This window comes from Lygodium microphyllum, chromosome 10, assembly GCF_053477565.2.
Source record: "Lygodium microphyllum isolate KBCC chromosome 10, Lygodium_microphyllum_v1.1.10, whole genome shotgun sequence".
In the NCBI taxonomy this organism is placed as follows: domain Eukaryota; kingdom Viridiplantae; phylum Streptophyta; class Polypodiopsida; order Schizaeales; family Lygodiaceae; genus Lygodium; species Lygodium microphyllum.
In genome coordinates this window covers 29,311,261-29,335,995 of record NC_141144.1, presented here as the reverse complement: position 1 = coordinate 29,335,995, position 24,735 = coordinate 29,311,261, and the positions used below count along the sequence as shown (strand labels likewise).

Genomic DNA, 24,735 nt, shown 5'->3' with positions numbered 1-24,735 from the left:
GCCTTTTTCTGTTTGCATTTTTAATTGCTTTGTGAGTTTTATTGTGTTTTCAAGTTTGAGTTTTGTGTTTTTATCTAACTTAATAAGTCCAATCTTTCCAATCTCAATGTAACAAATTGGTTCCTCCTAATTCTGCATTCTTGAAGTAGTTGCATGTGTTTTGGAGTATACAAGTCGTAACCTTTTTGAAGGAAAAAGCATTGCAATAGTGGTCCGCACTTCTAATGTAAGTCAAAGCACCATCAACATGGATACAATTTAATCAAATGTTTACTTCTAATTAGTTGATGAGCACCTTTGAAGTGGATGTTATGATTGCTTGGAATAAGTTGGATGTATCATAGTGCAAAATTCAGAGTAATATTATAAGAAGTTTTGGGATGCATTGTTGCATGTTACTTCTTATCGTGCCATTCCCCTTCATGAGTAAATTGAGAAGTATTTTTGTGGGCTGCCTAAAGAAATTAGGAATTTTTGCATAAAGGCCACTATGACTAGCATGTCACAACTCATAGAGATGGTGAGTATAGCTGATGCTTTGCCACGTGGAAAGGATTTAGGCTTCCAAGATGATGATGAGAAGCCATTCAAAAGATTTTCCAAGGTTGAGAAAAAGGGTAGATGTGAAAAAAGAGCCGAGAAGAGGCAAAACCAGCAAGGGAAGACTTGGAAATTGGTTGCACAATGTAGAGAATTGATGTATGCAAATAAATGCTTTTTATGTGAATAGGAAGGGGTCATGGCAAAGGACTATCCCGATAGGTAGAAAGTTGCAAAGGTTGAAAATAAGGGAGATTCCAAGTGAAAAAAGGCCAAAACATTGGTTGGTTTGGTATCTAGTGTAGTTAGTGATCAGCTTAATGATGATACTATTGAGCTTTGTAGAGCTTGGGGAAAGATTAGGGACCAACATGTATTGATATTCTTTCACAATGGAGCAAGAGTCCATATTATCTCCATAAATATGGTGGCTTGTCTAGACATTAGAGAGGATGAGATGGGACATATGGGAGAAATTGGTATAGCATGCAATGGCGATGGAAATCATGTCACACCTTTAATTGAAAAGCTTCGTTTGAATATCTACGATTATGTGGACAACAAAGAGTTCTTCATTGCATTACTTGAGGGTTCTGATGTATTGCTTGGTATGCCTTGGTGCCACTGTGTGTATGCAATGATTGACTCTCGTGACAGTCATTACTATTCAGCATAAGAGCAAGGCCCATACCTTGGATGTAAAATTGAAAGGGGAATCTATCCCTATCGTATTAACTTCCCTTATTTCAAAAGCACTGAAAGATCATCTTTCAAAGTATTTAGTTTTTATCAAGGATAAGGTTGATAATGAAAATGTTGGGACTGTGTGTAAGTTGGATAAGAATTGCATTTCATTTTTGAAAATGTATACCGATTCCTTTCTTAGTCACTTCTAGGGTAGCTACCATTTGAAAGGTTGGAAGATAATGTGATAGCCCTTCTAATAAACTAGCATAGAGGCTCAGTGTACCCCCATAGGAGAAGATTATGAACCAAGTTAATGAGCTGTTGGAAAAATGGGTTGATTCAACCAAATTCATCTCCTCACTGTTTGCTAATTCTTTTGTTACAAAAGAAATGTAGCTTAAGCGTATGTGCATTGACTACAGTGTTTTGAACAAGATCACAATCAAGAATTGGTTTTCAATTCATAGAATCGATAATGTCATGGATAGATTGTAGGGGCTAGTCATTTTCAGTTTTATTGATTTGAAAAGTAGGCATCATCTGATTTGTATAAGGCCAACAAATATATCAAAGATATCGTTAAGGATATCTTTTGGGCTTTATGAGTTTTCTTGTCATGACGCTTTGGCTTACGAATGCTCTTGCCATGTCCAAGTGGATGATAAACAGTAGAGCCATTATGGGTATATTCTTTGATGACATGATAATGCATTCAAAGAGTGAGGAGGAGAATAGAAAGCACTTGGACATAGCGTTTAATGAGCTATGTAAGTATCCGTTAGTAATATAATGACAAGAAAAGTGAGTTTTTTTGCATGAAATCCACTTTCTTAGGCGTAGTTCATTGCCTAATGAGGTAGCGGCGAAGATTGAAATAGGCATGGATCCGGCGAAGGTTGCAATGCACATGAATTTCGTAGCTTTTTGGGGTTATGTTCTTACTACTGAAAGCACGCTTGACACTTTGTTGAAATTGCTTCTCCATTGCATGCTTTGTAAAAGAAGGGTGTTCCATTTAGGTGGATAGTGGTGAAGATTTCAACATTTGAAAAGCTAAAAGAAAAGTAACTTTGGATCTAGTGCTTATATTTCCAGATCTCAGGAAGTCTTTTGTGATGCATGTGGTAACAACATTGGGGCTATTTTAATGCAAGATGGTTTACTAATGGCCTATGAGAGCCATGTTTCCATGTGGACCTATGAGAGTCGTACTCTCCATGGTGTAGAGAAGAATTTGTAGGTAAACAATATCTTTTAGGAACTAATTTCATTATACAAGCAAATGATTACACATTGTGTTACTTTTTAACCCAAACAAAGTTATTTGAGAAGTATAAGAGATGGGCTAATTTCCTCCCAATGTTTCATATTTAGATTATGCATATTGATGGCAAAAAGAATGTGGTGGCTAATGCACTGTCAACGATGCCTCATATTTCAATAATTCAATGGTATATCACACCGAGTTGGATACCATGAAAGATTAGTATGTTGTTGATTCGGACTTTTCTAATGTTTATGATTAGCTTCGCAATGGCTAGAGGCATGAGCATTATATGCTTAGAGATGGCTTTTTGATGATGCGTGGGTGGTTATGTGTCACAAGGTAGTTGAGGCCAAAAGTGATGATAGAAAGTCTTGCTCCTCCTTATGCAAGGTATAGAGACATTGATGCTACAGTGAAGGAAGTGGAGCACTTTTTTCTATTTGGCCAGCTTTGAGACACGATGTAGATAAGTTTGTACATACATGCATTGTTTGTCAGAAGGTCAAGTATGATAGGCAAAAGATGCCAGGCTTATTGCATCTCTTACCTATATCTAAAAGGCCTTGGCAAGGCATTACTATGGACTTTTATCTTTGATCTTCCTAGGACACCTACAAGGAATGATGGGATATGGACTATCATATGCAAATTCAGTAAAAGCAAGCCCATTTTATCCGGGTGAGGAAGAAGATAAGGACTGATCATATGACATTATTACTTTGGTAAGATGTTTAGTATCATGGCATACTAGAGTCGATTACTAGTGATTGAGGTTTGTGGATGACTAGTTTGTTTTGGAAGGGATTGTTTGAGAACATGGGTTTCATGTTGAAATTTTCTTCATCTTTACATCCACAAATAGATGGTTAGTCCGAAGAGGCAAACTCCATAGTTTTAGATCTCTTGAAGTGCTACGTGCAAAGTATAAGCTATAGTGGGAGTAGTACTTGCCTTTGGTAGAATTTGCATATAGTAATATAGTGCATAGTTCCACTCGTAAGACTCCATTTGAAATTGTGGAGGGTGGCAAGAAAGTGCTCTCTATTTCACACACTAAGGATACGATATTTTAGGCCGATCTTTATGTGGAGAACATGGGTGCAGCCTATGAGAAGGTTAAGTATGCACTTTAAAGTTTAGAGAAAAAGCAAAAGAGGATAGCTGATTTCCATAGACGTGCTTTGTTTTTTGCAAAGGGTGATTAAGTATTGCTTTGTTTTGAAAAGGCAAGGTTGAAAAAGGTGAAAGGTAGAGAGAGTTTGTGTCCAAAGCTAAGTATGACTTATTATGGGTCCCTCTAGGTGTCAAAGAAGATCAAGGATATTGCTTATATGTTGAAATTGCCTCCACACTAGTTGATACTTGATGCCTTTCATATTAGTTTGTTGAGGCCTTTTCATGGTGATGTGGTAGAGGATGTATTTGCTGAAATTCAACTAGAGGTTGAGGAGCTGGATGAGATGTTGGTACTCAAGCAAATTTTGGCACATAGAGAGAGAAAGATGAGATGTAAAGTTTCTAGGAGATAGTGAAGTTCGGAATTACTCACCAATGGATGCTAAATGGATGGAAGGGAGTGACTTGGTAGACCACTCTCAATTGTCAGAGCCAACTTTGGATCAGGCTTAGTTAAGTTTAGTAGAGCAAGGGTCCAAAGCGTTGCTTGATGCTTAGGGGGGAAGTAGCAGTTCCACTCTTCTAGCTAGTGATGGACAGCTCTAGTGTATAGTAGTGGATCTTTGATATATTCAACATGCCTCTAAGGTACTATTTGCTAACAATATATCTGCTAAGAGGTCACTACACAAGTGTACTAGTCACTGCAGTTGATATGCGGATGGATATAGTTTTTACTATGGCTTTGAAACTATACATTTGCATCAGATTATGATCATCAGTTGTTGCTAGTTTTCAGTGGGTATCATTAGTAATCAGTGGTATTCAACTGATTTTTATGGACAATTCAGGGTTATTGGATGCCATTGATAGTTTAGCCATGGCTTATGTTGAGTTTATGCTTTAATATGGTTGCCTGGTCAGAACACTTTGTTAGAATTTGCCAATTTTAGACAGTGCCCATGTAACTCGTGTGGTATGGACACTTATCAAAGTGTCAATGTAGTGTGTATACACTTAGTGTCTTTAGACTTTAAAGTAGTGACACTAGGGTCTAGTGTAAGTTAACCTAACTCTAGTTAGTTGATGGAAGATTAGTTAGGTCAACCTATGACCTAAACTAGAGTTGTACTTTTATTCTATCTTTTAGTTCAATAAAAACATTCTACTCTCTTGCTTTAGCTCACTCATTGTCACTATCTCTCGTTTCTCTCTCCTCCATAGCTTGTGCATTTCTCACATTTAGTATCAAAGCAGCTTTTGCGTGGGTTTCATTCGGCCACCGCCAACCATTGCTGCCCTGCTTGAGGTCTTGTTGCCACTAGCTTTCATTCTTGTGAGGAGAAGTTGCACACTAAATAGTGCCACCCACTTGCTAACACCACTGTTGCTGCCTCGCCTCTCTATCGTGCAACGCCTGGACCACATGTAGCATAGCTTTGCCACCTAGATAGTGCTTGCATCTCCCTTGCTGTCTAGTTACAGTGCCCAGAAGTGCCACCTACACTCAAATTTGCTAGTGCGTCGCCTAGTCACTAGGCCGTTGCCTGGTAGTGCGGTTGCTCCTTGTTTGCACCTGTCGCCTTGGCCGCTAGCGTGCATTGCTTCCACCTGGACCACCTGCATCATTATTGTTGCCTTTGCCTATGCTTCCAGCAATTGCAACGTTGCCTACATCTCTTGTAGTTGTGCATGCAACTGCACCTCCTACACTGCTAGTGCAACTTTCACATGCTGCGAGGGCTATGCTTTCATTGCGGTCTGTGTTGTGCCCACAGCGCTGCCAACTTGCAGCTCCTCCTCCTGGACAATGCTTCCCACTGCTCAACTCCACCCACCAAAGGTCTCAAGCTGTGCGTGCACATCTCAAGGTGCCCAAAATTTGGGGCTTTTGCTTGAATCAGCTTCATACGCTTTTTGGTTTAGAGGCTAAGGCACACATCACGAGGCGGATTACAACTATTGATTCTTGTCGGCATGTGTTAAGGCAACATTTTGTTAGAAATTTGGATTCTAAGATACACATTTCTTCAGTTTCTTTAAAATTTTGGGAAGAAATTTGGGGCTTTTGCCCAACATGCATTCCAAGGCAGGGAACATGTGTTAGAATAGCATTATCTTGTTGCATTAGTCAGATTTGGTAGTGAATTTTGGGGATTTTCAATAAAATTGGAGAGATTCAACATTAAATTGCTGTAAATTGTCTTTTTGAGCATGTGTTTCGAGGCGAGTGTGATACAAAAGTGTAATGTTGTAAATTGCAAACTGAGTGCTCATTTGTGCAAGCTTGGGCACATTTGTCAAGAATTATGACAGTTTGGTACTTGCATTTTAATTTCATGTGGGAATTTTTGGTACTCAAGAGAGTACATTCTATACTTCAATGTGAAGTATTTGGTTGTTGTGCATCATTGGTAACATGGCATGTTAGGGGCATAATGATCAAAGTAGCGTCCTTGGTGTACTCATTCAGGATGACAAGTTTGCTCGATGGCACCAACTACCCTTTGTGGAGGTTCATGGTGCATAACCTTGTTGTGGCGAAGGATTTGTGGGACTATGTCATAGGTGATTTGTAGCGACCAGGAGGTCTTGCACTTTAGACACCTTAGCATCATGCGAGAGGATAGATTGTTGGTGCAGCACCCCCTCCCCCTCCTATTGAGTAGTAGTGGAGTTGGGACTTGAAGGATGCACAGGTCCTATCTTTGATTGCCTTGTCAGTGAAAAGGGCTTTTATTTTGCACATTCGGTCTTGTAGGACCTCAAAAGCAGCTTGGAATGTGCCAGAGCATATGCTTGCAACATGTAATGATGTGAGGATATCTTATCTCTGCAAAGAGCTAGCTAAGGTAAATATGGATGAGGATGACAGTATGACATCTCACCGCACACACATATAGGATTTGCGTGAGTAGCTACTTAATGTTGATGAGGTCATTCGGGATGGAGAATTGGTAAACATCACATTGAACTCACATGTTGAGACGTATCTTGGATTCCATACCTCGTTGATGTTATCTTACAATCCCTTACATTTGTGGAATTGGAAAGCCTCTTATTGGAAGAGGAGGCACAAACTCAGAAGAATGTTGCATTACGTTAAAGTGATGTGGTTATGCTCTCAAAGTATAAAAGCAAAGGGAAAGTCAAGTAGAATGTGAAAATTCAGCAAAAGGCTGATGTGGGAAGCCATCAAATAAGGCTGCCCAAGACACAAAAAAAGTCCAAGAAAAAGGGGAAATGTCATTATTGTAAAAAGATTGGTTATTATACATATGAATGCAAGAAACGATTACTCTGGTTTGGCTATCTAGGAGACATCAGCCAATAGATCTTTTGATGGTGATGCTTCAGCCAACTTTGTGGAGGAGAACTATGCAATTCTTACATGCAGTTTCGATTCTTTAGTGGCTGATTCAGCATTTAATGCTGTTGAAACGCAGCATACATGGTATTCTGACAATGGCGCATCCAAACATATCACTTCTAGAAAGTCTCTTTACATCTTTGCATTTAGCTCTTGCAGAAAAGCATGTTACATGTGCGAACAACAACAATTATGATGTATGTGGCATCGGTTTAGTCATATCTACTGCTCTGCAGATGGTTCTGATTTCATGTTTTTGAATGTTTCTTTTGGGTGTGGCATCACAAAGAATCTGTTGTCTATATTTGCTTTCAATAAGCATGACTTTTAGGTCATCTTTAAAGATGACAAATGCATTGTTAGAGACAAAGGGATGGATTATGTACTCAAGGTATTTGGCATCTTGTATAAGGTTCTCTTTTTGTTGGATATGTATGATAGATGGTTTCATGATGCTTTGGAAGTTGGTAATATTTCACTTGCAATGTAGAATGCGGTGCTATGGCATGCCCGCTATGGACATATGAGCTTTGGTACTGTGATGATCCTTTTGCGGTGCTAGATGGTAGATGCATTGCGTCCAGTGGACCCCACCTCCCCATGTATGTGAGAGATGTATTTTGGGAGAAATGTACAGGTTTGCTTTCAAAAAGGATGGTGCAGTATGTGCTGTTTGGAAAATGCAGCTTATACACTCAGATGTTTGGGTTCCCATGAGGATACATGTACTTGGTGGTCATCTTTATTTGTTACCTTTATTGATGACTACTCTTAGTATACATAGGTGTACGGTTTGAAAGTAAAATCTGATGTGTTTATGCATTTTAAACCTCTTGTTGCAAAGCTTGAGGCTGAAATTGGCTTGAAGGTGCAGACAATTTGCATGGATAGAATTTCTACAATTACTTTTGTCCACAATCCATGCTGGTTTCTTTCTTATTATCCATGATTCATGAGAGTGCATTTCATTTTGTTGTCAGACTATCCACATTACAGATGAATGTAATCATGCCTCTTGTAGTCCATATGATATATAACTACATCTCTTCATGATCATTTTCTTCATTGTTCTCTAGCTTAGGAAATCAATGGCCAAGGTTGTGATATACCATTTTGGAGGATGAGTCCCAAAGATAGTTATTTATGAAATTGATGACGTTATATTTTCTGTTTTATAGTGACAAATGGCTCATTTTCTGTGTATCTCACTTAGCTACAATCGTAAAACTTTGGATAAATTTGAAGGAATCCTCATCCATATCATTGTGATGAAAGCTCAAGTGAGGATGCTAATTGTTCACAGAATATCCTTGGATTGGCTATTATAATAGTTGGCTTGAGCTTTAGAGTTTGAAGTCAATACAATTGAATGCTCTCGTTTGTAATGTTAACTTACAGTGAATGGGCGGAGCTGCCTTTGCATCAAGCCCATCTGCTCTGGTTCTCACTCTGCTATTTTTGGCCATATTTAATGGTTCAAACCACTTGTTTCAAATAATGTGCATATCATAATCTGAACTTTTGGAGGAAGATTGCCAATTGCACAGCTGCATACCTGATTTGACCTAATTAGTATATCTGTTCTGCTCAGTTTAGGAGTTTTAGAGTAGATCTTATGTAGAGAAGGAAAAGCTCTGTTGCACAGCTGCATACCTGATTTGACCTAATTAATATATCTGTTCTGCTCAGTTTAGGAATTTTTAGAGTAGATCTTATGTAGAGAAGGAAAAGCTCTGTTGTTACAATATGAGCTGATTAAGTTGTTTTTTGGTCTTTGCTATTTGCATTTGAGAATTTGATCAAAGCAATAAATTTTCCAGGCAGCATTGAAGAAAGGTACCCTTGCTTGGAGGCGAGTTGTAGCAGCTTTTGGTACATGTATACTGCTAGAAAATGGGGAAGTTGATCGTGTGAAGCTAGGAGATATTATTTTCTCTGACCCTGCAAAACGCCAAGTGTTAAATTCGTAAGTATTTTTCTTTTTTCTTTCTAAAAGTCTTCAAGAAAAATAGTATATCATCATGTTGTAGATTGGTAAAGAAACTGAATAGATGAAGTAGGGTAAAGACCCTTAATGTTAGATTGAGATTTAGAGAGGTGATGTTAGCACATATGTAAAGTTTGCTTCAACTAGTAAAGAGCTTTCCACAAACAAAATACCGTATCTTTATGGTTTACAAGAGAAAATCTGGGAGGTTGCTTCACATAGACTTCCTCCTACAAGTAATCATCTAGAAAGACAGTTTTGACGTCTATATGATAGAGCAGCCAACCATGTCGGCGGCTAGTGCAAGTAACAGGTGGAATGATGTCAACTACAATGTGGGTGTAAAGGTTTCTTCATAGTCAATGCCTTGTTTTTGTCGAAAATCTTGCAATTCAAAGTCCCATCATCTTTCAATTTGGTCCTAAAGTTTCATTTAGTCCCAATGACCTTATTGTGGCTTGGGCGATCTACCACTCTGGATACCATAGAGTCTCTTGTCAACTCTTCAACCGTGAGTACACGTTGTTTCTATACGATGACCCATTTGATTTTGCACTTAATGCACCCAAGCTAAGATGTAGATGAAGATAAGTGTAATGCACCATTAATGGCGGTAGTCTATGTTGGCTCACAAAGACTAACATGAATCAATCTAAGGGGCTTTTTAGCTCTATGTGTGGTTTGCTAAGAGGGAATAGTGTGTGATGCTATTTTCCTTGCTTTTTAGGCAGAGAAGGCCCTCAACCATCTGATGGTGTGATAACTCATAAAGTGAGTTATATCCAAGGTATCCAAAGTGGCAATGCCAAAGATGCTCATCATTTGTAGGTTTCCGTGTAGTGGCTAAAGCTTAAAAGCACTAGAATTTAGAGCCCTTGACGGGTCACTGTCGGCTTGGATATGAAATGAGTCATCATATAGAGGCCACTAGGTTGTGTCTCATTGCAAGCAATCACTAAACTATTTTGAGAGTCTATGATCTTGATTGTGGTCGTAGTAAAGAAAATTGCTTGTTCCAATGTAGGGGTTCTAGTCATGGATTCCAACAAGGTTATGTAGTATTTTGTATACACTTGTTCCGTATCATGAGTGACCTATGTCTAGGGTATCTAGCATTGCTAATCTAGGATATAGAGGGAGTAAAGTACTCGTTGACGATTCAAAAAGTGATAGTGGTGATAGTTCCATCTTTGAGTGTAGAATAGTCGTGGACTATGACTCGTCTATTGAAGTATGCTATTGAAGATTTTTTTTAAAGCTAGTTGGTAGCAAGTGCCACCTGCAGTTGCTCAGATGAGCTGAATTGGACCTTAAAACATCACTTCCGGAGGGGTACTACTCAAGTAACATTGCCTCAAGTGCCAGTAAGAGCTACCTAAATGGAGTCCTTGAGGGTATGCATGGGGTGGTGATCTCCACAAGGAATTTGCAAGCTAGAGACGATACGTTATGGCTATTTGAAATCAGCTTTTGGAAGCCTGAAGGGTAGTAAATGATATTTTAGCAAACACTTAATTTAACTTAATAATAAATTCAACAAAAAAACTCCACACATAATTGAAGCTAGAGTGCTCTTGACCATGCATTTATACTTGTTGGCTCCAAAGGTTGGCACCCCTTTCAGTATATCTTTAGATTATTGAAATATACTTGAAATTGGTTACAAATGGCTGTACTTTAGTGATTTCTTGTGACATAACTGATCCACGGGTGCACATTGGCCTTGACACATTCACTGCTGGTCTCCAATCAGTTGTAGAGTGTTCAAAACATGGAATGAAAACTTTAGCCTACCAAACCCAAAAAATGACAATAATGATCTGAATCTAAATTTTTAGAGTATTTGTTGAGATAACTTTCTTGTATAGTCTCCATATAGTCCCACCCTATTTCTCTCACAAATGAGGGGATTTCTCGTGATGAAATTGTGAGAATGTCGCTATCTTCGTGATAAAATTGCTTAAAAAGTGCACTAGGCTTGAGATTTCAAAGAAGAAGAAAGGATCTCAGCCCATAGTACTTCCATAACTCATTTTCTTGATATTTAGCTTAAAACCAATAGCATATCTTGTTGTATATGGAGTTATGAGGCTATCCAATGGAATCCCCATGCCTAGAGGAGAAAAATTAGTGGTTGTTCACATTCCATCTATGTTGTAAGCTCATTCCATGGTTGAAATATGTAATATTTTGGAGGAATAAAGATAAGAGTGGTTGTCTTCAAGCTTGGGTTGCCCCAAATGAGAGAGAAGAATTCCCAAATAGCCAAGATAAGCTTTCCAAATGAGTAACCAGTTGCTCCTTAATTTTGATTAAGATCTAATTAATCACTTAGTCATCAATGATAATTGAGTTACACATTGGGCAAAACTTTAGCTAAGGGTCTACTTAATAGCTTAAGTGCCCTAAGTGAGCTGGTTACTAGGTGAAACTTTCAGAGTAACTCAGTTCTAAGATGCAAACTTTCAATTTAATGAAAGTTTTACGTTGCATCTTGCTCATTTACCCTTGGCTCTATACCACATGGTTTCCATAGTTTCGCAATGCATGCCTCAGTGTCAAATCTTTCACTGCCGGTGCAATGGTCACTATGCTTGCATTGTGTTGTTGTAAGTGTATTGCACAAGAGGTAGAAACTATTTTCATTTCGTTTTATGCTTAGACACATAGCATTTTAAAAGATCTAGAACAGAAGCATTTGCTTCTTTAGACTCCTCATTTGTTTGTGGATGAAAAGAAGATGAGAACTTCAGGGTGGTAACCATATTCTAAAAAATCTCTCTCTAAAAGAGACTCATCATACGAGGATCCCTATCACTCACAATAGACTGTGGCTAGTCATGATATTTAAAGATGCTTTGTGTCAATAATCTTGCCATGTGATCCGCAATTATCTTTTTCATCATTAGAATTAAATGAGCTTGTTTGCTAAACTTGCAAATAATGGTCCATATGGATTTTTTCTTGTAGGTGTCCTAGGAAGATCAAACATAAAATCCATGGCTATGTAGTTCCATGGTCTATCAAAAATAGGCAAGGGCTGCAACAAACCCCAAACTCGACCTTTTGACATACAATGCATGTGCACACAAAGTGATCCAGATTACGTCTCAAAGCTGGCCAATAAAAGAAAGTCTCAACTGCTTTTATTGCAGCATCAATGGCACGATGCCTTGCATATGGAGGTGCATGACTTTCAACCATAACCTTGGCCCTTAATTGCTTTGTAACACATAATCGATCGTGCATGATAAAAAAGTCCTCTCTAAGAGTAAAGTGCTCATGGTGCTGACCATTTGATAATAGGTCATAGACTTTAGCGAAGTCCTTATCCTCTAGATACTGTGTCTTCATCTCATCTAACTCATGAAATGCTATAAACATTGTTGAAACTGGTGGTTTTCTACACAAAGCATAGGCCTCAACATTCTTTTACTATAATTGGTCTATGACTTACAGAAGGTGGTAGTCCCTTCAATTGATACCTGGTCTTTTAACATATAGACACAAACAGAGACCGCATTTTCTCACTCAACACTAGATTGGCCCCGAAGACCGGCGCCCCTTTCAGTATTTCTTTATCAATTAAAAGATGGAAGGTTACGAAAAAAAAAGTTCCAAAGTATAAAACCTGTGAACAGTTGGCTTTCATCTTTTTCGAGTAAATCTTAGCTGCATAAGGACACTAAAGCATATCCAGCACAATATTCCTTTCTGAGTAAATTTTAGCTTCATAAGGACAATACGACATATCCAGAACAACATCCTAAGTAGAAAAACACTTTCTGTGACCATAACTCAATAATTCAAGTGTAGAATTATAATTTGCAGTGATCTATTCCATACCAATTGGACTACAAATCCTTTGACCCTGGCATCATTCCGGCAGTAAAACAGTCCCAGAAACAACACTAAATCAGATCTGAAAACCCTATTCTTGTTTGGCATGGTAATCACTTTCTTTAGTTCTTGCATTGGGGAAGCAATCAGCTACTCCTGAACCTGGACAGTGAGGCTCTTGCCTCAATAGAAGAGCAAAGAAAACTCAGAGCTGTACATTCGATGCAATCAGCCCATCATGCAAAGCATTTCCTTTGAGAATAGAGAGAGAGTTGACCAGAGAGAGCAAGCTCTACCTCCGTACATGAGTCAGAGAAGAAGAAGTACTCTCTATAGTTGATGTACTTGTAGCAATCTGCCCTCAACCTGTGAAAACTTCACGTTCAAATTTGCCTCCCCTGCCTATTACGTTTTTAAAAAAAATGCTCTCTCTTTCTTTTAGGAATTTGTGCCCAAATTGTGACACATGACATACACGCAACAAATTTTCCGTTAAAACCTTCCGGTCTAAAATTCTCCATGATCAGTGCAAAATTTGACCTTTGTATAGACTAGAGAATTAATACTCGTGTAAAAACGAAGATAATGACGCGAACAGATCCTAGGGTCCAAAAATAGTAACTTCCTAAATTTTAGGGATGGTGACCCCTGCATTCCTCAAGTTGTTATGAGCAACTTTTAGCATTGCAACCACATCAAAAAGTGTAATGTGGCTCAGTTACGGTGACTTTTTTTTTCCATGGGGATTCTTGTTAAGAAACACGGATCTAGAGCTATGCTAGGTATAAATATAAAACATGATTGAGATAAAGAATTATAACTCAAGTGAATTAGGTTTCAAGATAGATTAACTTGGACTCATAAACACAATCTTGAGTGACACAGAATTATTGTACTATTTCATTGAAATGAGTGTCAACAAGTACATGCCTTTATAGCTTTTGGATAGTACTACTCCTCACTGCGCTTATGGGATTTTAGACTTCTCTTCCTAAAGCATACATCATTGTCTCTCCCTCATACAAATCCACTTATGGGCAAGCCTCTTTTGGGCATTCATGTTAAGCATCATTTGCTATTCTCAACACCCCCCTTCAAATGATGAGTCTCTATCCTTGCTGGCTTTTGCCCCCCCTGCATGTAAACATGGACCAAGAGACTAGCTCTTTGGCTGCCTAGTCAAGTTAAGGCTTGAAACTTTGCATCTTGGTAGGGTTTTACGTCCACTATGGGAAACACGATCCACTAAGAGAGATCCTTTGTTGTCAACAACGAAAAGTGCTTTATCTTCTTTATGCTTCTTTGGCATTCTTTGCTTTTCTCGATTTTTTGGGCCTTTTTTGTTGTCTTTGTCTTCATGCTCTTTTTCTTTGTTGTGTTCTTTATCCCTTTTGTTGATGCGTGGTGCTTCTCTTTTTTCTTCAGTCTTTTTCAAATGTTACAGCCACCTTGCCAGTCGCATGTCCTCCTATACTCCTTGCCCATGCCTCTTCAGCTCTTGATAGACGGTGCTTACATTTACTGCTGGTGATAAAGTTGTTAGCTGGCTCAATCCCCGTGGTTTTGCGGAGTTCACTGCGGCTTCTCTGAAGTACACGGCCAAGAGGCCAGCAGAATGTTCTGCTGTAGATGGATCCTGCTTGCCTCTTGCAGGGCTTACAGACCTGCAATCAATACATGATGTTGCTGGTGTAAAACTTGATGGAAGCAGTACAGCCAAAAACCTTCTTATCACAGCTGCATTAGGCGGTGTTGGATTGTATGCTGTTCAGATTGCAAAGCTTGGCGGTACCCATGTGATAACAACTTGTGGAGCTCGTAACATAAATCTTGTAAAAAAGTTAGGTGTTGATGAAGTTTTAGATTACAAAACTCCTGAAGGAGAGGCACTTAAGAGTCCATCTAGTCGTACATATGGTGCAATCATTCACTATACAATTGGGATTCTGTGGTGCAATTTTAGCCCAAATCTTAAGCATATAGCCAAAGTGATAGATCTCACTCCAAATGCCAAATCTTTGGCAACCACTGCTCTTAAGAAATTGACCCTATCAAAGCAAAAGCTGGTTTCATTTATGATGTCGGCAAATGCGAAGTATCTGGAACTGCTTGTAAATCTTGTGAAGGATGGTAATTTGAAGATAGTGGTTGGCCGCAAAATCCCTCTTTGTATTTTCCAATCTACATGATTCACGCTTGTAGCTTCAAGCTTTACTAGAATCTCATCCTTCTTGGGTGTCGGAACCGGTACCTCTACGTGCTTGAGAGCAGGGGGGCCGCCGCTGTAAGACGAGTACTGCACTGCACTCATGAGATTGTGAGCCATGACGATGGAAGTCGGCAACAACTTTGGAAGATACACGCAAGACGAAGATAGGCTTCTAAGGATGGATCGATGGTGCTGAGATGACAGGTTGGGAATGATGGTGGGGAGGATGAAGAGCATCATCTCTCCCTTCTCTCTTTTTAGTCTTTGAGAGACAAAAGTAGACCCTTGGACCAAGCTGTTCCCCTTGCTTAGCTCCTCCAATGCGAACCTCAAACCATGCAAAGAAGAATAAATCACACTACTAGCTTAGCTCAGCCATGGCTCTGATACGATGTTAAGAAACATGGATCTAGAGCTATGCTAGGTATGGTGGACAGAGGTTATAAATATAAAACATGATTGAGATAAAGAATTATAACTCAAGTGAATTAGGTTCCAAGATAGATTAACTTGGACTCATAAACACAATCTTGAGTGACACAGAGTTATTGTACTATTTCATTGAAATGAGTGTCAATAAGTATATGCCTTTATAGCTTTTGGATAGTACTACTCTTCTCATTGTGGTTATGGGATTTTAGACATCTCTTCCTAGAGCATACATCATTGTCTCTCTCTCATATAAATCCACTTATGGACAAGACTCTTTTGGGTATTCATGTTAAGCATCATTTGCTATTCTCAACAATTTTTACATGTGCATCATCTGTCTTGGCCAGGCTCATTGTCCTACACCATCTCCATTCGTTAAGCACATAGTCTCAAACTGGCATTCTATTTTTCATTGCCCATTCAATCTAGTCCCAAGGCTCTAGTCCAATTTGTACCAATGGCTGCCTCTTTTGGCCATGCAAAGATCCTGGCTTAATCCAAGAGAATTCTGGGGGTAAAAAGCAACAGGAACTAAAGAAAAGAAAACTAAAATGTTTTTATAAGTAAATAAGGAAAGCAACTACAAAAAGCATCACCACTTGGTGACATACTCTCCTCTTGAAAGAAGCAAGCAACCTCGATTGCATGCCACACATGCTAACGGATGACACAGGACGATAACAAGATTCCCCATGTTATTAGTGCCATCGCATGTAGCACTTACTAATAGATGACACAAGGCGATGGTAGGAGTTTTTCCACTACCATTTGTGCCATTGCAAGTTCAAGTTCACATAGGTGGAGGATCACATCCTGTATCCAACTATGGTTACTAGGAGCCTTTCTTATATACATGTTTCCGGATGCAACACAGGGTGATAGCATGTATCCCCGAACTATGTGTCACAACATGTATAATCATTCAACTGAAGTGTAACAAATACAACTTCAAAGCACTGAGATTTCATTCAATGATACACATGTTAATGCTAAGTGTAAACCATACATTGTGTATTATTTAATGAGATGCAATATTCAACTGTACAATAGAGAATGTACATTGCTTCAAAAAGCATTCTAAGTCACTGTAGGTTCCAACAAGAAAGCTTCTCGGTAAAGTTGCAATAACTGAGGCGAATTTGCCAAGTTAGCCTCTTCCATCCATTTGGCATCGATTGGTGAATAGTTCTTGAACTTCACAAAAAATCTTGTTGTAACTCTACCTTTCACTTTGCTATCCTTATGTGTCAGGATCTGCTCAGGAACTAGAATCTCATCTAATTCCTCTACTTCAGGCTCTTCCTCTTGAACCATATGTTCTGGCACTTCACTTACCATGTGTTTTCACTTAACTTTTTTCCTTATAGGAATGAAATGCGCGTGTTTGCTTAATCTGCAAGATAGTCCAGATTCCATCATTCCCTGAAGAAGTTCTTGGAAGATAAAAAATGAAATCCATGGCAATACTTTCCCATGTCTTTCTGAAATAGGCAGTGGTTGCAATAACCTTGGTGCCTTCTATCTATCAAATTTGACCTTTTGGCATTCAAGGCAAGATCTGACATATGCATCAACATTAGATCTCAAGGCTGGCCAATAGAAGAAAGTCTCTACTGCTTTGATTGTGGCATCTATACCACGATGTCGTGCATACGGTGGAGCATGACTTGACTTTTTGGCCTTAACTATTTTGTAACGCATAGTCTTCCATGCATCATGATAAAGCCTTCTTTGAACACATAATGATCATGATGCTGGTCATTGATCATCTGTTCATAGATTTCAGAGAAATATTTGTTATGAGCATACTGCTCTTTCATATCATTGAATTCATGGTGATAAGAAATTGAAACAATTGACACCTATGGTTTGCGAGATAAAGCATCTGCAACTACATTCTTCTTGCCTTTCACATGCACTATCTAAAAATGAAACATAGATAGGACCCAACGAATGTGTTTCTCTCACAATATAGCATGTGTGAGAAAGTATCTAAGTGTTTGATGGTCCATTTGCACTACAAAATCAGTACCAAGCAAATAGTGCTTCCAACTAGAAAGTGCATGGATCACAACCAATGACTCTTTTCTCATAAATTTGGTAAGTCCTTTCAACGACAGAGAGTACTATACTCTCGTATGCCACAACTCGGCCATTCTGCATTGTGTTGGGTGTAAGGCCCTTTACGCGCTCTCTCGTGTATATATTACTTCACATATGTGAACCCACCCTAACGGGTGTAAGTGTACCGTACCCTAAGTATAAATATATTATTTCATTCTTTGTGTGTACCACACTGGTACACACCTATTCGACGACTCACTCTCACTCTATCATTGTCAAACACTCTTTAGCTCTGAGTCCTTAAACTCCTCGATTACTGTGCTTGCTCTCAATTCTCTTTCTCGATCTGCTTCCGCTTTGACTCAGCAAACTGGTATCAGAACCAATGGCTCACGCAAGCAGACTATCGGTTTATCAGGCTGTTGAGGAGTAGGCGACACCTGGCGAGTAGACAGATAGGTAACAGTCGACGGCAGACTGATGACAAGTCAGACGGACTATGTGATAGGTGACAGGCGACCATAGTCTGTGTGACAGGTGACAGACGACCATAGTCTAGCCTAGGTGACTTGCAGGTTTCGGGACTAGTACGCAGTCAGGACAACACGACAGGATCTGCATGCGGCCAGACGGACGAGACCTTAACGCCACGTCAGACGGGTTGCACGACGATCGACGGGCTGCACGACGACGGTCTATATGTGACGGGCATCCCGTCACACGAACGGGGCAAAAGGTCAACGGCCCTTTTGTTTTAATTTTTCTTCACCTTATTTTTCCCCTTCTACCAAGTGTTCACACCTATAAGCACAGAGTTCAAATCTGTGCAAATCTCTGTCTTAAAATTTGGGGCTTTTTCCAAATATGGTACCTAACACATATTGCAGTGATCTCTGGACCATAATTTGCAGACATTGAGTGCACAGGCCTCAAAAATGTTTTGGGGGTTCTCAAATGTAAGTGAAATTTTTGCTTGGATGAGCCAATTTCTTGGAAATTGTGCACTGTGGGACCCCGAAATTTTGGGCTTTTACAGAAATTGTGAAATTTCTGCAACATTAGCTCGCATTTGATGCTTGGGATGATGTATTTATGCAATTGGAGCACATTCACTGCAGAAATTTTGGGGCTTTTCACATTGGTGATGCATTGTTGAGTCGTGTTGAGAGTGGACAATGAAATTTGCAGCAGATTCACTATTGAGTGGCAGTCTTTATAGTTTTGGATGCTTCAAATGTTGAAAAAGGGCAGTTTCTCTTGGTACATGCATTGCTGAATACTCATTATGTAGTGAAACAGTGGTAAATACAGCAATTGGGTCATTGCATTTGGGAATTTTGGTGATGTACTATTGAAGTGGGAGCTATCCACAATGCAAATGTATCAGATTTGATTCCTGCACATGCTGTAATCAGTACTTGAGATTGAAATTTGCAGCTACATTTGCTTCTTGGACACTTTGGAAGTACAAGAGTGTGTACTTGCTGTTACAATTCAGAAACCTCGCTATTAGTTGAAAGCATTCAGTCCATTATTGCAGATGTGTATTCCTGAAAATGGCTGGTAGTGCATCTACATCTAACACAAAGAATCTCTTTGAGATTCGTAAATTTGACGGGAATGATTTTGATCTTTGGAAAGATCGTATGCAGGGTATACTCTTTCTAAAGGATTGTGATGATGCTTTAGAAGAACATAAGCCTGTTGCTTTGTCAGATGAGGATTGGACTAAGATGAATAAAACAACCATTACTTACATTAAAATGGCTGTCACAGATGACATCTTGGTTGATATAAAGGGACTTGATACTGCCTATGTAGTCTGGGAAAAGCTTAAGGCTTCTTATGAGAATACAACTCCTGTCAATCAAGTACATCTCATGCGGAAGTTGGTCAACTTGAAGCTTGATGAGTCCAAACCTGCTTCAGAGCATTTGAATGCTTTCACTGGTATTTTGAGTCAGTTACAGGATGTAGGTTTGCCAGCTTTTGATCCTAAATTGAGGGCTATCTTCTTGCTCATGACCTTGCCCGATTCATGGGAAGCATTGGTTGTGTCATTGAGCAATAACCCCAACTTGACATTTGATGGTGTGCCTGGTTCTATTCTGAATGAAGAGATTAGACGCAAGGCAAGTGGGGAAAATAGTGGATCAGCCTACAATGTAAGAGGAAGAGCTGAAAAAATGTATAAAGCTGCAAATAAAAACAAAAATCGCAGCAAAAGCAAGGAAAAACAGCAAGATGTAACTTGTTATCAATGTGGTCGCAAAGGGCATAAAAAGCCCGATTGCAGGTACTTTAAAAAGGAACAAGAACGTAAGAAGCAGGCTAATGCAAAAGCCAAAAAGAATGACAAGGATGACAGCTCTAACCCCAAAGAGATAGAGAAAGCAAATGTGGTACCTATTGTTGTTATTGAGGAGATAGAAGATGATAAAGATGCTGATTTGCTGGTTGCATTTTCAGATCCGCTTGCTATGACAGTGGAGGACATGTTTATCACTAAAACAGATATGATAGATGCTTTGTTGTCAGCTCATGATGGTTTGTCACAATCGTGGATTATTGACAACGGTGCTTCTTTTCATGTAGCCCCATCTTTGGAGTGTTTTTCTACTTATGCAGAAGGTAATCTTGGAAAAGTCTACCTTGGCAACAATCATGCATGTGATATTGAAGGAATGCGCACCATACACCTGGCTCTAGAAAATGATTAGAAATTGATTCTTCATGATGTTAGGTATGTTCCTGGCATCAAGAAGAGCTTGCTCTCTGTTGGGCAGCTTGACAGCAAAGGTTACTTCACTACTTTTGGTGATGGCATGTGGAAAATACAAAAAGGATCTATGCTAGTCACTAGAGGTGGTAAAAAGGGGACTCTGTATTATTTGTTCTGCAAGGCACTTCCTGGAAAGTTTATTGCAGTTGCTAGAATACAGTCACACATGGAGTTATGGCACAAGCGTCTTGGACATATGAGCCAAAAGGGTTTGCAGGCACTCTCTTCACTTGGAAGAGTTGATGTGAAAAGTTGAAAGCTTGACTTTTGTGATGATTGTATTTTTGGTAAACATGTAAAGAGTCCCTACTCTCATGGAGCCTCTAGGAAGGCATGTATCTTGGATCTAGTCCATTCTGATGTTTGCATCATGCCAATAAAAACTCATAGTGGTTTCCGTTATTTTGTGTCTTTTATTGATGACCATTCTAGGAAGCTATGGGTCTACTTACTTAAGCAGAAAAGTGAAGCATTGGATGCTTTTAAAAGGTTTTATGCATTGGTTAATACTCACAAAGGCCTAAAGTTAAAATGCATAGGAACAGATAATGGGGGAGAGTATGTATCTAAAGAATTCAATAAGTTTTGTGGTGACAATGGGATTAAACGAGAGCTTACTGCTCCTTACAATCCATCTTCTAATGGTGTGGCTGAGCGAATGAATCACACGTTATGTGAGAAGATTCGGTGCATGCTGTCCACAGCTAATCTCTCGCAATCGTTTTGGAGAGAGGCACTTAAAACCGCGGTGCATATTTGCAACCGATCTCCACATCGTGCACTTGACAGTGGCATTCTTGAAGAGGCTTTGTCTGGCAAATCTGCTTCATATGACCACTTAAGAGTCTTTGGCTGCAAATGCTATGTACATGTACCTATTGATAGCAGAACCAAACTTGATATGAAATCTCATAGAGGCATCTTCATGGGTTATGGAGATGAAGGGGAAATGGGCTATCGAGTTTGGGTTCCAAGCATAAAAAAGGTGCTATGCAGCCGGGATGTGATATTCAATGAGTCAAAGCTGTTGAAAAATGTCACATCTAATGACTCAGACAAAAAGAAAGTTAAATTTCAGCATGATCAATTACTAGAGCAGCCATCAGCCACTGAAAATTCCACTCCTTTTGATGCTGATTATGACAATCAGCGTATCATCATTGAGCCAGATGAAAATGGGCAGCAAGTGGAGGCTTCACATCAAGCTTGAGCACCAAAATCAGCATGCTGAAAATGAATTACAGCAGCTTGAAATTGTATTACAGCAACCTGAACATGCAGTTCAGTAGCCAAACAATGAGGTCATTGACATTCCCTTGGATGTGGATCCACTACCTGATAACACAGATCGTTGGGTAAGAAGGTCTACACGTGTTAGAAGACCTATAGAAAGAATGAGGAACAGAACCGAGTTGAATGGTTGCTGATTACACACTGTGATGATTATCTGATTGCTGCAAAATAGAGGAGAATTAAGTGTAGCTAGAAAAAAGAAAGAAAACAATTCTGACTAAACTGCATGAAGTTGATGAAAATTTCATTGATTTGAGAGGTTTGAAAGTCTTCTTATATCAAGAATCCCACCCTCAACCAGTTATTGACAGGTGACACAAGTATCATTTCAGAAATACAATTACATAAACTACTTGCAGCATCCATAATACTGAGAACAATGATCTCCAATAATCGTTATTTCTTTATAGTACATCGAATTGTAGAGTCATCTTCAGGTTATGTTGTCACCTTTTCCTGACGCTTTGGATTCTATGGAATTGCAGGGCAATGTCACTGTCTATAGCATGTGGTCTTTACTGGGAGGTTTTAAAGCATTGGATTGCTGGGACATCTGTGGTCATTATGGATGTACCACTTCTATTTGAGTCGAAGAAGCTGATCAGGCTGTGCAAGCCGATTATTGTGGTATGGGTAGATCTGACAACTCAAGAAGAAAGGTTGATGCGAAGGGATGGCATTGCCAAAGATCAGGCAGTTAAGAAGATTAACTCTCAGCTTCCATTAGACTGGAAACGAGATCAAGGTGATCTGGTAATTGATAATTCTGGAACGTTAGATGCAACAAAAGCTCAAGTCAGGGAGGTTTACAAGAAGATTACTGCTCCTCTGACTTGCAAAGAGCTCATCTGCTCAAGGTGGACTGCAGTAACGCTGGTCATAACAGGGCTGTCAGTTTTTCTTTTTAAAACCCTCACTTGAGAAAGATAGTTTCCATCCAATCAACTATGCTGATGTTGTATAGAAAAGATCTATTACTCTCAGACTTCTGGAGCATGTCATTTTGACACATTTGCGATGTAGATATACATTATTTTTCTGCATGTGCACGTGAACAAAAAAGCTCTTATTAGACAAGGCCGGAAAAGGTGATATGTTTGCTATTCCATGGCTGAAAGAAAGATGGTTTGGCTGCATACTCGGGCAGTTCCATCACCATCTGTGCCCTTCTATCCCCTCTTTTGCTCTCCACCCCTGGACCTCCCCTCTTTTACTCCCCACCCCTAGGCATCATCACTTGTTTGCACCGGCTACCTTTCCCACAATGTTAAGAAACTCTCATAGTTAAGAAACTGTCGTAGGAAGCTAGCAACATTTGTAGGAAGTTCTCATAGTTATGACCATAGTTTTTTCATACGTAACATGGCAATCATACGTCATAGTTTTTTCATATGGCAATCAAATACCCAAATCTAGTATTTTAAGCTAAATTGAGTAACAAGCCAATGAGTTGAGTATAAGCCAGGCATGCAATGATTAAGACACAACATTGATTTGTGAAAAAAAATTCAGATTTTCATTTTGAATCATTTCAGTCCAAACACAATTAAAGCAGGGCCAAAAAACATAGCCATTAAAGACAGGTTTTACGTAACATCAAAGTTTAGAGTCTAAACTGTAATATAAGGTTGAAGCAAATTATATGGAAAAAAAAATACAAATATTAATCATGGATAAGATGTATCCTCCTCATCCTTTTGTGCAAGCCGCAAATGTCTCTCACCACATCATCCCTTGGTGTATCATTGCTACGCCCTTTGTAATAGTGTGTGTATATCTACCTACCTCATTCTTATATATGAGCAACTTATCACATAAAAGACACTGCTTTGTAATGTTGTAGAGAGTATATCTCTCAAGCATATTCATCCAGTTTTCATGGACTTCACTATTGCCACTTGGAATCTTTGCTTTCCATATTGAATGCAAAATATAAACAGGTACATATAAAGGAGAGCACAATGTATATCATCTATCAACACATAAGTTCATAACCTACTATTATTTGCTAGTATCCACATGTTCAATGCCCTCTTTGTTCTAAATCATAGAATTTGTGAGCTTATCAATAAGCTCCATTGTTGTATCTTTCTTATTTGTAAGGCGAAGGATCTTTAAAATAGTCTTTCTTGTAAAAAAGTAATTCCCAAAATTATACTCGCTACTTGCATTGCTTTATCAATATGACACTCTTCTCTTGTTCCAATTTTCACTTATAACCATGAGTAGCAAGTTAAGTCGGTGTGTATAATAAACATGTAAATAAAGCGTTTTTGAGTTGGCTTTATGAGCTCCTTTTAATCGAATTTGTGATACAATGCTAAAATTGTATGCTTGAGAGTTGTGAATGTGAATCTTTGTAGCATTAATCAATATAGAAGTAACCCAAGATAATTAGCCCCAATAGTCTCAAGTAGGAGATCATATAATTTGCTACATTATCCATGCACAAATGCATCACATTTTGTAACCCAACATTCAAAACTACATCTTTTAAAATCTCAGATATAGTCCTTCATGAAGACAAAACCATCTAGAAAAGACACCATGACATTAATGATGGGCCTATGATGAGGATCAAATTATTCATTACATAAATGCTACATCTATATTTCTTTCACTTATCTTTACTATCATGCAACTTCCTATGACAAAATGTAACATCTATATTTCTTTCACTTCTCTAACATCATGCAAATTTTTATTACTAAATGATGTATTCATATTTCTTTCACTTATCTTTAATATCAAGCAACTCTCTATCAATGTATTTGACTTTATCATTACGCTCATTTGTGCAAAGTATATAATAAAATGGGGGCTTATAGCTTGGCCAACTTTCCCAATCGCTTTGATCATGTTCAACAAGTGTGGACTTATCACTTTTCAATGAGGAATGTCATTAGTATGAAAGAGCATGTGAAGGGCAACATTGGCATTATCTCTTGCGTGCATGCTTACATAATTCTCTAAATGTCATTGTGATGTGTTCAGTTTTTTTTCTTTGAGTTTGGTGGATAAATACTACATGGAGTGGAAGTACTTGCACATGTAGCTCTGTCATTAGGGGTATTTATATAGTCACTTGCAATGCTTCCCTTACCATGTGAACTCTCTCCCAAGCCGGCCATAGACTTATCAATAATTG

General features: G+C 38.9%; 1 protein-coding gene across 1 annotated transcript; it reads left to right on the top strand.

The window, feature by feature from the left end:
- The first annotated feature begins 7,075 nt into the window (after positions 1-7,075).
- On the top strand, positions 7,076-23,572 carry LOC148029836 (dephospho-CoA kinase-like). Its single transcript, XM_087687314.1, has 7 exons — positions 7,076-7,219; positions 7,312-7,371; positions 7,471-7,535; positions 7,618-7,681; positions 7,765-7,848; positions 8,801-8,946; positions 22,073-23,572. The coding sequence occupies exons 1-7, from the start codon at positions 7,076-7,078 to the stop codon at positions 22,506-22,508; spliced, it is 999 nt and encodes a 332-aa protein (XP_087543440.1). The 3' UTR covers positions 22,509-23,572.
- Positions 23,573-24,735: the final 1,163 nt, after the last annotated feature.